General features: G+C 38.3%; 1 protein-coding gene across 1 annotated transcript in view; it reads right to left on the bottom strand.

Annotated features, from left to right (window-relative positions):
- Nucleotides 1-14,646, bottom strand: part of SNX30 (sorting nexin family member 30) — a 37,993-nt gene continuing 23,347 nt past the window's right edge. Inside the window, exons 7-9 of the mRNA XM_058168584.1 lie at nucleotides 3,397-3,483; nucleotides 2,344-2,496; nucleotides 1-390 (exon numbers count right to left, since the gene is read on the bottom strand). Of these exons, the coding sequence (XP_058024567.1) occupies nucleotides 331-390; nucleotides 2,344-2,496; nucleotides 3,397-3,483 (300 nt within the window). The 3' untranslated portion in view covers nucleotides 1-330. The remainder of the gene's footprint in view (nucleotides 391-2,343; nucleotides 2,497-3,396; nucleotides 3,484-14,646) is intronic.

Here is a 14,646-nt window from a genome sequence, read left to right as displayed (position 1 = left end):
CACCTTGCATTTAAGAGTCTTTATTTTTATTATGATTTTAGTGTTCCATTTATCAATTTCATTTAATATAAAGTGGTCCAAGAGAAAAAAGTGCTCTTGTTTTAACTTCCATCATCCAAAGTTCACAGAGTAAGAATGTTCAAGGTGGTTTGGTTAAAAAGTGGCAAAAATGTACAGTTCAGTATTAGCACACTTGGTGTTCCTCCAGGAGAGAAAAAAAAATCTTACATCAAGGTGTATAGTAAATCTTCAGTATAATTAGTGGTAGTGATTCTGGGCATTTGGTGAATGTCCGTGGTGCAGGGAAGAAATTCAGAAAAAAGCTGCAGCTTATTTGGTCTCTGTCTTATCTTGCAACAGTGGTATAATAGACTCCCACGCCGTAAGGCACTATTTGAACCAAAAAAAACCCAGATACAACAATTAATTAACAATGCCATTTTAAATCAAGTAATCATAAAAATAGTCTTATAATAATGGTATTATTATAGGGCCGCTCCAATTATAAAACTTAAGCGGCCCTAAATAACACAATTTGTAGATTAAACAATGTTATCAGTATCTGCATTTCCAACACAGCAGCTGCAAAGGCACAATTTTATGATAACTACCATTTTATCTATTAAAGAACATCATATACACCTTGAAGATTGTCTTCCTTTATGTGGGATATCTCATATTCTTTCCAAATCTAGCACCTTCCAGCTGCATTGGAGCTTATATTTTCAAGATTTCCTACCTCTCAAAGGTTCACATACTTTTGCCACACACAAATCTGTAGCTTCAGATCATTTTCCTCAATAAATTGTAGAACAAGTATGTTTTTGATTCATTTGTTTAATTGGATTTTCTTTATATAGTTTTAGGACTTGTGGGTAGGACAGATCACATTTTGGGTGGTATTTGTGAACTGAAATTGAAAATTCAAAAAAATTCATAAAACGTTTTAGTACCATGATAGATGGGAGCTTGACCAGTGCGAACAAACACAAAAGTGAACAGGAACAAAGGAGTTATGTGGAAGAGACACTGGGAAGGACCATGGGAAATATACAATATTTATTTATTTTGTAATAAATCAGTATAAGATGATATTAAGGAGAGCCAAAAAAAATGTGTCATAAGAATATGGCAAAAAGACCATGTGGAAAGAAGTCTTGACAAGTTAAAAAGATCTATAAGCCTTATTTGCAGGGTAAAAAATTACTTACCCACATATGGTTTCCCATAATTTACAACTCATTCAACTTTACACTAATGAACTTGTTTGCATTTCCAATAGTATCTGGGTTATTTGGTAGTAGCACTATTGCTCTGAAAGTTTTGATACTTGTTAAGATCCTACTTAATAGCACTGGACTCTGTTTGGGTCCAATGACGTCTATTCCAGCTGCTTGACTCCTAAATTATCTCCTGTAAATTATCTCCTGTAAAAGGATAAACCTTTACAGAAGCAACAGCATGCAAAAATATTTCAGCTGTGAAATTCTTCAAGGAAACTAAGGATTAAAACTTTCTGAAAATGGGGAGGGGGGGAAATGGATTGGGCAGCTCCAGAATGCCAATACTGACTGGCAGATCTCAATCATTTTAACATACATGGATGTCTTTTTGACCAGTGTTAAAATGTAACTTCTGCAAGGTCCTACCCAGAACAGATTTAATGGTGGCCTTGCAAATAGCCTTTGGTAGTCAGTCCTCTATAATCTGATGACTTCCAAATCTGTTGGAAGGACATTTTCCAGAATTTTCAGCCAATCTAACCCATGATATGCAAGGTTAACCTATAGCAGGGGTCAGCAACCTGCGGCTCTGGAGCCGCATGTGGCTCTTTCACCCCTCTGCTGCGGCTCCCTGTCACTCAAAATATGCATCACAACTGCCCATGTGTGACACCCCCTGGCACGTGATTTATTGAGCTTTTCAACCAGATAGGCCAAGCATGGATAAATCAAGAAAAGTTTCAGAAGAAAACAGAACGTTTAATTCAACTACATATGCTAGTTTTTTGGCCACTCAAGAAATTGTCAGGCACGGGAAGGGTTTTGTGGCTCCTGGTGTTTTCTTTCCTGTGGGAAATGAGTCCAAACGGCTCTTTGAGTGTTAAAGGTTGCAGACCCCTGACCTATGCTATGGCCGTCAAGTGTAATCCCTGCTCTATCTCTGCGGACAGTGGAAATATAAAACTACTAAAGCTTTAACAAGATTAATGCACCTGGGAAGAAAGAGAGCGCAATTCTAAACCTTAATGCATCAGCTTTGTATTCAACTGGCATGAGCAAGTTAATCAGTAAATTACATTCAACTGCTTTCCTGCATTTAGTGGCAAATTCAGAGCATTACCTTCTCGTAATATTGGATGTTTTTATCTGCCATTCCCATCAGCAGCTGCCTAAAATCTTGCCGCTTGTTGTTCTGCCATCTGTCCATGTCAGCCTTCAGGTCAGCGTTGAAACACTCTACCCGGTCTTGACACTTTTCAACATCTGTGGGCATCTGAAAATGGAAGCAATGCTATGGAAATAAGTTCTGAAAGCTTTTTAGATGTCAAAAGATGCCTCTCACTGAGAAGAATGAGAAATACCTTCCAAGCTCTCACAACGAATTTAATTAATGTCCGCTGCAGAGTTCCTAAAGTTCCACTCATACAGTCTACTATACGTGTGTCAAACTTGCCACATCATGTTGCCATCACATGACGTTTCGCCATGTTTTTCCCCATTCGTGGAGCTGGAAATGGGCGTGCCTGCACATGATACATCTGGCCCACTAATATTTCTTTCAACATGAGATTGTTTAGAGAACAAAATGGAGTTACTACTGGATGTTGTCCTGGGAGGGATTTTCAAGCTATCGCACACAGAATTTGGTAAATTAAATCCAGTGAAGCTTATTCCCAAGGCAAGCAATTAATAATCACAAAATAGTACTGATTTTTTTTTTAATCCTGTAGGTTCTTGGGCAAGAACGAATAGCAACAAAGCAAACTCAGAACACTTATCAACACTAAACTGAAGGAGATGTGACATTATGTCTAGAAATGAAACTAATAATTCCTCATCTCCTGTACTTCATGATCCAGAATACACCAGCTATTTGTGTGCATAAAAGCTTCTATTCACCTATCAGGATGCAGTTTTATAATTAGATCAGTTAATGCTAATTATAATTAAATAGAGTTGAGATTCTATACTTCATAAGAACTCTTGTGTATTTTCAAAACAACTTCTTTCACAAAACTGACCCACATCCTAGCCTCATGTTCAATAGATGTTGGTATTGAATCGAAATAAGATGCTACTCTTCAAAGAATAGATGATATTGGAAAGCTTCAGTAAAATAAACTATTCAACAGATCCCCACATTCTATTTAAAAGCTTCTCCCCCATAGCAAACCTTGGGACGGTCTTCTCTCTTGAGCGCCACAGCTTCTAGTTTGGCTTCATATTCTGCTTGAACTTGATCTCTTTTCTTCAGCACATTCTAAGAGGGGAGAAGAGAGAAAGAGGCACTTCAATTATTTAATTAACTTAATTAACTTTAAAAATCAATGGTGTCTACAGGAAAACTTCCATTTTTCTAGATCTCATATTCTGTATAGCAATGACAAGCATAATCCATTTGAAACCACCGTGGTTCAGGAAAATAAAACAGGTAGTCCTTGACTTACAAGCCTTGGTTTTGTGATCAAAGTTACAATGGTACTGAGAAAAGGGACATGACCTTTTTCATATGACTGTTGCAGCATCCCCATGGTCACGGGATCAAAATTCAGATGCTTGGCAACTGGCATGTATTTATGACAATTGCAGTGTCCCAGAGTCATCTGTTCAACTTTTGTGATCCTCTCACAAGCAAAGTCAATGGGAAAGCCAGATTCACTTAACAATGTCCGCGGTGTGGCTCAGGCTGTAAGAAGCCTGTTATTAAAACACAGCTGCCTGCAATTACTGCAGGTTCTAGTCCCACCAGGTCCAAGGTTGACTCAGCCTTCCATCCTTTATAAGGTAGGTAAAATGAGGACCCAGATTGTTGGGGGGGCAATAATTTGACTTTGTAAATATACAAATTTATTTATTTATTTATTTATTATTCGAATTTATATACCGCCCTATCTCCCAAAGGACTCAGGGCGGTTCACAGGCATATAAAACATCAATATACTATAGAATAAATAGAATGAGACTATTGCCTTACACACTGTAAGCCGCCCTGAGTCTTCGGAGAAGGGCGGAATATAAATGTAAACAAAAAAAAATGTGTTCCTAACTCAACAACTGCAGTAATGCAGTGTGGCTTCATTATGGCAAGAGATGTTGTAAAATGGGGCAAAGCTCACTTAACTGTCTTGCTTAGCAATGGAAATTTTGGGCTCAACTGTGGTTGTAAGTTGAGGGCTACCTGCAAGTCTGTGAGGAGGGCAGAAAAAGATTACATTATCTTCTTTTATAACACAACGTCACACCTGTTCCATGTTGTTCAATACAGTTTTGAGAAACAAAGGTGTAGTTAAGAGTAGAAAAGCAATGTCACCAAGTCTTGAATGATCTTAATGGTGTTTTTGTGCAGGCTAAAATCTAAACTGATATGTGGACAGAGCTACCTGTCCTGGTTTTGCACCATACAACCATGTGCTATGCTGGCCCTTCACTCCTAATTTCTCAAAATTCATCCAGAGATCCTAGGAAGTTGGCAGCACATGTCTTTGATTCAGGGTTCTGATTTATCTATAAAATACGGACAACTAATGTAACATTTTAGAACATTGCAATGCAGCTTAAAAATACAGAGATGTTTTCTTTATAAAAGGAGGGAGAAAGAGGAGGGGAGGTCTCTTCAGAAGATAACATCTGTCAGCCTCCTCACCAGTTAGGAGTTTTTAAAGCAAAGACTCCCTTATTTGTTTGTTATTGTCAATAACCATACAATTCTTTTTCTTTTGCATCCATAAGGGGCCGTGGTAGCTCAGGCTGGTAAGAAGCCTGTTATTAGAACACAGCAGCCTGCAATTACTGCAGGTTCAAGCCCGGCCCAAGGTTGACTCAGCCTTCCATCCTTTATAAGGTAGGTAAAATGAGGACCCAGATTGTTGGGGGGGCAATAAGTTGACTTTGTAAAATATACAAATAGAATGAGACTATTGCCTTATACACTGTAAGCCGCCCTGAGTCTTCGGAGAAGGGCGGGATATAAATGTAAATAAAATAAAATAAATAAATAAAATAAATAATATTTTATTTATTTATTCATCCATTCATCTATATATTCTTCAGCTCTTATGCCCAGAGTCAGTGCTTCTTCGCTTCAGCAATATATGAGCAGAAACTACAACCTTCATCACTTAAGTCAGGGGTGTCAAACTGGCAGCTGGCATGCCAGATACCTCACGTGCAGGCCATGCCCACTCCAGCTCTGCGAATGGGGAAAACGTCGCAAAACATCATGTGATGGCAATGTGATGCGGCGAGTTTGACACCTGGGACTTAAGTGGACCAAGTCTAAAACTGAAGGCTGACAAACGACAAAAAAATACAGAGAATAGATGCAACATCCACAGCTCGATCTCCCTCACCATTTGAGCGTGATGTGTTCAGATCAATGTATCAACAAGGCTTAACCGAACCACCTATCCCATTAATGGAAAGAGAGTTCTATGATCATATCTTCTCTAATACTGTCTCCCACCAACAATAATTAACAATCTAAACGCCTCACGTTTCCTCAACACATCTATCTTCAGTTTACCCAGCTAGGGAAATCAGATTGAAAAATGACTGGCAGTTATGATGGGTGCATAGCCAGTAAATGCACACTCAAAAAATATATATTTCCTTTATTTACATCTATCTTCTTCATTTACATCAGAGGTGGGGAACTACGGCCCTTTTATGACTTGTGAACTTCAACTCCCAGAATCCCTGAGCCATGTCCATGCTGGGTCAAGAATTCTGAGAGTTGAAGTCCACAGGTCATAAAAGGGCTGTAGTTTCCCACTTCGAATTTACATCTTAAAATGGTATTTTGAGGCCTTTTTACAAATATATATTCGGCAAGACAGGTTGCAGAGTCGAAAAAAATCATCTTAGACAGAATTAAGTTAGACTTCAGTTTAGGCTAAGGATTTTCAGCTATTTGTCATAGTACAGGTACTCCTCAGCTGAGAAATGAGTAATTGGAACCACAATTTCCATTACTAAGTGATGCAATTGTAAAAAGCGTGACCTCATGTGATCACTTCACTTAGTGACCATAATCCTGGCCCCATTTGTCACCATCACAGCTTGGTCCCTCCTAGCTCCAAGCCACAGTAAGATAAAGAACTGCATCCTCTTCAATTCCCCTGACTATCTACTCCCATCCCTGCTCTTTTGGGGCTGGCAGAAGTGACCAAATGGCCAAAAAATGGTGATGGGGGAAAGAATTGAAGCACCTTGGCAGTCATTATGTCCTGGCAGGCAGCCAAGTGCTAGAATTTTGATCAAGTGATCGTGGGAGTGCTGCAATGATCCATAACTTCAAAGACCAGGCATAACTATCATTTATTCAGTGCCATCATAACTTTGAACGGTCACTGAACAAATGGTTAACCGACTTATCTGTAAATAGAAAAGTCATTCAGGTTACATTACCGTATGTGACCACCTAACCCAGTAGTAGCAGCAGCAGCTTGCAGTGTTCTTGTAAGACTTTCTCACTAGATTTTTTTTTTTTAAAAGAAGGTGCCAGAGGTTGAAAGCCTAAATATCCAGCATGCAAGAGATGTTCTGTATCACTGATCTAGCTCCCTTAAAAAAGAAAAAAGTCTTAGACGTTAGCTGTATGCTAGCTATTCCTTTGAGTTTGAATAACAATATATATATTTTCTGCCAGATCTGGGCATTTTACAGCTCCTGGGGCCACTGTTCCTGTCTGGCCCATGTGAGGTCGATCAGAAATTAGAAAATAAAATATAAATAAGTGGGCCACAGGTTTCTGCACCTGTGGTAAAAAAACAGTGGCTGGGCCAAGGCAAGGCTCCCTCCTCCCTCTTCCCTCAACATGAGGTAGCAGCAGAATTAAATTTAGCTTATTGGTTCGACCCTGCACAAAGTCCCAGTTTGGGATCTATAAAACATCTTATAAAAATTTTCCCTTAAATTCTGTGCTTGTGTAAACTTAACATTTCTAACCCAGATTTTCTCCCATGTTTCCAACATTATTGGTTCCTGAATATTCTGTGCCCATTTTATCATACAATCCTTTACCAAATCCTTTTCCGAATCTATTTCAAGCAACACATTATACAATCTCTTTATATGCTCCTGGGTCTGATTTCTAATTTGCTTTATTAAATTTTCCTCCCTTTGCATTATACCAATTTTTTGATCTTCTTTCCATCTAGCACTTATTTGCCCATATTGAAACCAAGTATAATTCCTCCCTTCTTCATTTAATACCTGTAATGATTTTAATTGCAATCTACCTCCTTCAGCATACAAAAGTTCTTTATATGTAATCATTTCCTGTTTCTGTTCTATATTTATATTCTCTATTGCATGTCTAGGGCTCGCCCATATAGGAATCTTGTAATCTAATTTATAGGAATATTTATTCCAGACCATAAAGAGCACTTCTCAACACATGATTCTTAAAAGCCCTATCCACTTTTTTTCCATAAAATAAATACGCATGCCATCCATATAACAAGTCATAACCTTCTATATTCAAAATTCTTTCCTCTGTTAAGTTAAACCAGTCACTTATTACTGAAAGGGTTACTGCTTCATAATATAGTTTAAAGTTAGGCATTCTTAAACCACCTCTTTCCCGTGAATCCTGTATTATTTTCATTTTAACCTCGCCTTTTACCCTGCCATATAAATTTATTAATCCCACTCTGCCAATCTTCCAAATTTTTATCCTTTTTAATTATAGGTATCATCTGGAACAGAAACAAAATCTAGGTAACACATTCATTTTAATAGCCGCAATCCTTCCCAATAGGGATAACTGCAATTTCTTCCAGCCATTCATATCATTCTGAACTTTTTGCCATAGCAAGTCATAATTATTCTTATAAAGTTTCTTGTTCGATGAGCTAATATAGACCCCTAAATATTTAACCTTTTTTACTACCTCAAATCCTGTCATTTCCTCTAGTTTTTGTTTCTGTTGTATAGACATATTTTTAATTATCACTTTTGTTTTTTTCTGATTTATTTTAAATCCTGATACCTTTCCATATTTATCAATTACTTCCAACAAAATCTACTTGAATTTATAGGATTCGTTAACGTAACCACTACATCATCTGCAAAAGCTCTAACTTTGTACTCATATTGTCTAATCTTAATTCCTCTATTTTCATTAATTCTCGTATTTTATCTAATAATGGTTCCAGAGTCAAAACAAACAATAATGGTGATAAGGGACATCCCTGTCTTGTTCCTTTCGCAATCTTAATAACTTCTGTCAAACTACCATTTACTATAATCTGTGCTGTTTGCTCTCCATAAATCGCTTTAATTATTCTAATAAAACAGTCTCCAAATTGCATTTTCTCTATTAATTTAAATAAAAAATCCCAATGCAATCGATCAAAGGCCTTCTCTGCATCCAAAAAAATAAGTGCTGCTGAAGTATTCTTCTTTTCCAAATATTCCAATATATTAATAATCTGTCTAACATTATTCCTCATCTGCCTCCCTTTTATAAAACCAGATTGATCAGTATGAATTCTTTGTTGTAAAACTAACATTAATCTATTTGCTATTATTTTACAAAATCTTATAATCATTATTTAAAAGTGAAATCGGCCTATAGTTACCAGGTTTAGAGCAGTCTTGCTCCTCTTTGGTATCAGTGAAATAAAAGATGTTTTCCATGACGGGGTATTCCCACTCCTAATTGTATCTGATTAAATAATTCTTTAAGTGGGCCTAATATTTCATCCTGTGTTTTTATAATAAGTTGCTGTAAGACCATCTGTACCAGGGTTTTCCCATTTTAATTGTTTAATTGCCTCCACTATTTCTCCAGTAGCTATCGGCCGGTTCAGCTCCTCCTCTGTTCTAATGTTAGAATATTCACCTTATAATCTTTCAAATAATCATAAATGTCCCTATCCAATATTTTGTCTTTTGCATATAGTGCAGTATAAAATTCTGAGAATGCCTTTTAATTTTATCCTGTTGGTATATCTCTTTACCTTTATATTCTATTTTTTGTATGACACGTGCTTTCTGTTTCTTCCTTAAATTATATGCCAACCATCTCCCAGGTTTATTTGCATTACAAAAGGTATTATGTTTAGCATATTGTATATTCGTTGCCACCTGGTCTGCCATTAACATATTAAATTGACTCTGTAATATTTTTATAGCCTCTTTAAGTTTATGATCTTGTGGGTTTTGAATTAATAACTGTTGCTTCCTTTGAATTTCTTCTTCCAAATATCTACGCTGCCTTTGTTTATTATTCCTTTGCCTGTTGTCCAAGTAAATCAATATCCCTCTAATAAACGCTTTGCTCGCCTCCCACACAGTTCCTATAGGTGTCCCTTTGTACATATTAAAATCAAAAAATTCTTTTAACTGTTTCTTACAATAAGTTACATTATCCTCATATCTAAACAGATTTTCATTCAACCTCCATGTTCTACCACCTTTTTTTCCTTGTAATAATTCCATCCATACTGGGCTATGGTCAGTTAAACACCTCGGAAATATCTTCGTTTTCTTCACCCTAGAAAGCAAGTCATTAGAAATTAAAATAAAATCAATGCGTGAAAAAGATTGATGCCTATCAGAAAAAAAAGTAAAATCTCTCTCATCTGGATTCCGTAACCTCCATATATCTCTAAACTCAAAGTCTTCCATCATTTCAAAAAAGGATTTTGGTAATTTTGCATGTATAGGTATCTTCTTGGAGGAGGTTCTCTTATCCCTTCTTGTATCAATTACTCCATTCCAGTCTCCTAATAAAATAAACGAACTATAATCCCAGAGAGTCAACCTCTCATGTAACATTTTGTAAAACTTTTCTTGTTGCTGATTAGGTGCATAAATACCTATCAACAAAGTCTTTTGCATCTATCACCAGTTCAATAGCAATAAATCTTCCTTGAATATCTGCCTCAATTAGCTTAGCTGGTATATCCTTCCTGATATATACAACAATTCCATGCTTCTTTTCTAAAGCTGATGCAACAAAATGGTTACCCAATTTTGAATTAATTAAATATTTTGGTCTGATAATTTTATATGTGTCTCTTGCAAACAAATCACATCATTTTTAAATTGTTTCAAGTAGTGAAATATTTTCCTTCTTTTCTGAGCTGAATTCAAGCCATTAACATTCCATGACAAGATTCTATTTGCCATTACTGGCCTCCTGAAGCTTTGAAGCAGACAACGGAAGCTCCTCCTCCGGTATCTTCCGTCTAGCTCCTCCCACAGCTTCCATAATGGGATCCTGACTTTTACTTTGAGACTGTTGCTCTTCTTTACACTTAAGAGCTCCTCTTGTCACCCTTTGCTCTTGTGGTTCCTCTAATACTGGCAGCAATAAAGGCTCTTGGGTCACCACGCCTTCTTGAGTCTCTTGAAATTTTTCTATCACTTCTATTTCGACTTTCAAAACTGTAGAAAGAAAATCCTTTGCCTTTAAAACAGTGTCAATTCTATGTCTCCTTCCTTGATAGAATAGTGTCAGTCCAACTGGCACCTCCCATCTGAATTGAATCTGATGTTTTTTAAGTTCTTGTGTAAAAAAAGCAAATTCCTTCCTGTCTCTTAACATCTTTGAAGGAATCTCTTTCAACACCTTCAACTCCTGTTCTCCAATTTTTAAAGTTGTCTGATATGAAACTTGCAGAATTTGATCCCAAAAAATTATCATGTATGTATCCTAATATCCAAGCGAAATGTTGGAGATGTGATTGTGATGATGCTACATATTTTCATATTTGGTGGACTTGCAAGAAAATTAAGGTCTTTTGGATAAGAATTTGGTGGATTATTCAAAATGTACTGAAGAAGAAGATAAAGTTCCTGCCACAATTTTTCCTTTTGGGAATTATAACGGATTGTACAGGGATTGAGACTAAATTGATTTTGAACTTAATAACAGCAGCAAGACTATTGATTGGACAATACTGGAAGAAAGAAGAGATACCTACAATAGAAGAATGGATATTGAAAGTTATTAATTTGGCTGAGATGGCTAAAATCTCAGCGTTTTAAAAGACAATACGCAGGAAAGATATTTAATTGAATGGAAAAAATGGATTGATTATCTACAAAACAGATATCAGATTAAGAAATATCAGATTGCCTTTGAATAATTAGAAAGTTATTTTATGTAATGGGGAGGGGGTTGGGAGATGAAAAGCTTTGGATGTGGTTATTTGGATTGGAAGGGAAAATTTTATTCTATGTTTGGTTTATGTATAACTTTACCTTGTGATTGACCCGGGAAGCCGGGGGGTGGGGGAGGGGGGGTGGTGTTTTTTTTTGTTGTTTTTTTTTTGGGAGGGAGGGGGGAAAAAGGGGGGAAAATGTTTTTGTTTTTTTTTTAAACTCTTTTAATAAAAAAAAAAAAAAAAAAGTCCCAGTTTGGGAAAATTAATTGCCCACCCCTGAATTTTCTGTGTTTTATTGATAAAAGACATGTCAACTTTTTTTTTCCTTTTAAAATTAAGACTGGAAAAATTTACAGATCTCTCAAACACCACACAAAGCAGTGCAATTTCTTAAGACAGAGCAAGGATAACTGAGAGCATTTGCCCATTGAGAGTATTTCAAATGTATTGTAAACTACTCTAGCACGAGCAATATTAAAGTTTAAAAACTAACTCCTTACCTAATGATCCAAACATTCCATTGGGGACTGTTTGTACTAACTCTGCCCAGTTGTTCTGTTTCATCCCAAGAGTTCTCATTGCTCTGCTTTTTAAAAAAAACGCAACAGCAGTCAGCATGAAGACCACACAACCTGGCCCTCTTGCAATTCCCACAACCTACATATCGTAAGTCATACACCAGAAACACACAACTGGATTACATTTAAACAGCCAATCCTCATGTGTTATGTAGACTACAACCTGGTACATGCAAATAACATTCAAATCAATCTAAGGTCAAGGAAAACAGGCTCACAGAGATTGCCTGTATTGTGGTTAGCCATGAAATCTAAATATAGGATATGCAGCAAAATCTTGCGGGCAAGATTTTAACTCTCTATTCTGATGGCAAACAACCCACATGTATATATATATTATATTTTGGAGACAGGGATTTTAAGAGAAAAAAACCACATTATACATTGCAAAATTCCTATGCCATGTGTGAATCACTGTTATAAGAGATACCACATGGAATAGATATGCTAGAGCTTTGTGGGGAAATAATGGGTAATAATCCTCTGTCCTCATCTGCAGTTTGTTGACAAACCATCAACCCCTCCCTACCCAATTCTTAGCAGGACTGGTACTGAACTACTCCGAAGAATAAAACCATAAATTATATTTCAGGCCCAAGGTTTCAAATAACTCAGTGTAACTATAAACACCACTAAACTGAGAGCAAATCACACTAAGTAACAGAAAAAAGGAAATTTGCTCTAGAAAAGAATATATTTCTGAAAATAGTTCTGATGATGGAATTATTATTAATCCAAAGCCAGTTTACATCTATGCCAGCCATAACAGTTTGCATTCATTGTTTTGTCAGTTAATATTCTGGGGGCACTAGGGACATGGTGGCTCAGTGGCTAAGATGCTGAGCGTGTTGATCGAAAGGTCGGCAGTTCAGCGGTTCAAATTCCTATTGCCGCATAACAGGATGAGCTCCCATTACTTGTCCCAGCTTCTGCCAACCTAGCAGTTTGAAAGCATGTAAAAAATGCAAGTAGAAAAAATAGGGACCACCTTTGGTGGGAAGGTAACAGCATTCCGTGCGCCTCTGACATTTAGTCATGTCAGCCACATGACCACAGAGACGTCTTTGGACAGTGCTGGCTCTTCGGCTTTGAAACAGAGATGAGCACCGCCCCCTAGAGTCGGGAACGACTAGCACATTATGTTTGAGGGGAACCTTTACCTTTACTTTATTCTGGGGACAGAAACACATAGAGTAGTTTCAGGGATGCTAAAGTGGAGGGTTATTTTAATTAAGATGTATAAAATTTCAAGGGATGGAGTTACCTTTCCTTTAAAGAAAGGATTCGGAAAGCTACTCAAGGCATGCACAGACATCTGTCTTGCAATTCCCCATTACCTTCATGGAATCTGAATACAGGATATATTCTCGTAAAACAGGCAGGAAGTCTTCAGTCATGTCTTCGCTCAATTCCTCAAGAGCTGTGCAACAGTTTCCAATGCAGGCTGATACTCCTTCAAGAGGTTCAGACACCTCTGTCTCTAGTGCACTCCAGGTTGAATAAACAGGACCGTATTCTCGTAGTTCCACTAAATATTCTGCAACAGATAAAAATGAGGGACAGAAAATTCTGTGTTTCAAGATTAGGAGACCTTTTTTTAATTCAAATCTAATTTTGAGTGGAAATATTCGTATTTGGCAAGCCGGAGACAAATAAACTATTTTACACTTGGGAAAACTATGAAGAACAGTCTTGTAAGAAGCTAAATAAGGAGAAGAGATATGTAAGAATTTAGTGATTTTAAAAACATGCTCAACATTTCCAAAATCTTTTTGCAGAGCTACTTCTGCAGCGTAACAAATCTACATTTGTTTTTTTCCTACTGCGCATGTCTAGGATGGACGGCAGCGATATCTCGGAGCGGGCCTTGGCGGAGATGTCCCGATCGCTCCAGCGGTTGCAGACGACCTAGCTGTCCTGGTTTGCCTGACCGGATGGGTGAATTGCTCAGCAACCACGTGAGAGGCTTTTCGCCCTCGTGGAGTCCGCGGTTGTTGAGTGCCGGGTCAGGAACCAAGTCGGAGGAACGGGTGGTGAAATGGCGGCGGCTGGATGGGGCGGGGCAATTGAAGCTCCGGCCTATCTTCCGGCCTACTTTTCGGCCCTCTCCCAGGCAGCGTTCTTTTCTCCTGGCTTATTTTCGGCGATCTTCCGGCCTCCTTTTCGATCTCTGATGGCGACGGTATGGATGAGGGTCGTTCTGATCTTTGACCCCAACAACGGACACAGGACACAGGAGTTCCAGCTTAGCCCTGATTACAGCTATGGCAGCCCCGGCTCAGCTTTTGATCTAAGGAAGGCCCTAGCTAAGCAACAGATGTACGAATGTAAGACTCACAGGTCCCCACAGAGTGGGGGGGCGGCCCACGGCCGTTGCCACGAGGGCGAAGACGTCTTGTTGGGGTGGTGGATGACGCCTGAGCTACTCGTGGCAGTGATCGTAGTAGGCTTTCTCCATCTTTCCCCCCCCCCCCTGGAATTCCATCTGGACCTGTTAGGGCTGTTTTGGGCCAACTATTTCTGCCTCGGTGGTCTGTGTGTGCGATGGTGTTCCACCAGGGGCAGATATGGCGGGGGGGGGGGCCGTATCGAGAGTTGGGAGCACGTGTTCGATGTCTAAATGCGATCGCGTGCTCCGGCCCCCCAGCCCCCACCCGTTCCTCAGGTGGCCATGATCCTCAGAGCTTGGACCTTCGGCTGATGTTGTGTAATGCCCGGTCCGTGGTT

This window comes from Ahaetulla prasina, chromosome 2 (genome assembly GCF_028640845.1).
Source record: "Ahaetulla prasina isolate Xishuangbanna chromosome 2, ASM2864084v1, whole genome shotgun sequence".
Classification (NCBI taxonomy): domain Eukaryota; kingdom Metazoa; phylum Chordata; class Lepidosauria; order Squamata; family Colubridae; genus Ahaetulla; species Ahaetulla prasina.
The sequence above is the reverse complement of the archived record's forward strand: the minus strand, read 5'-3'. Positions and strand labels throughout refer to the sequence as shown.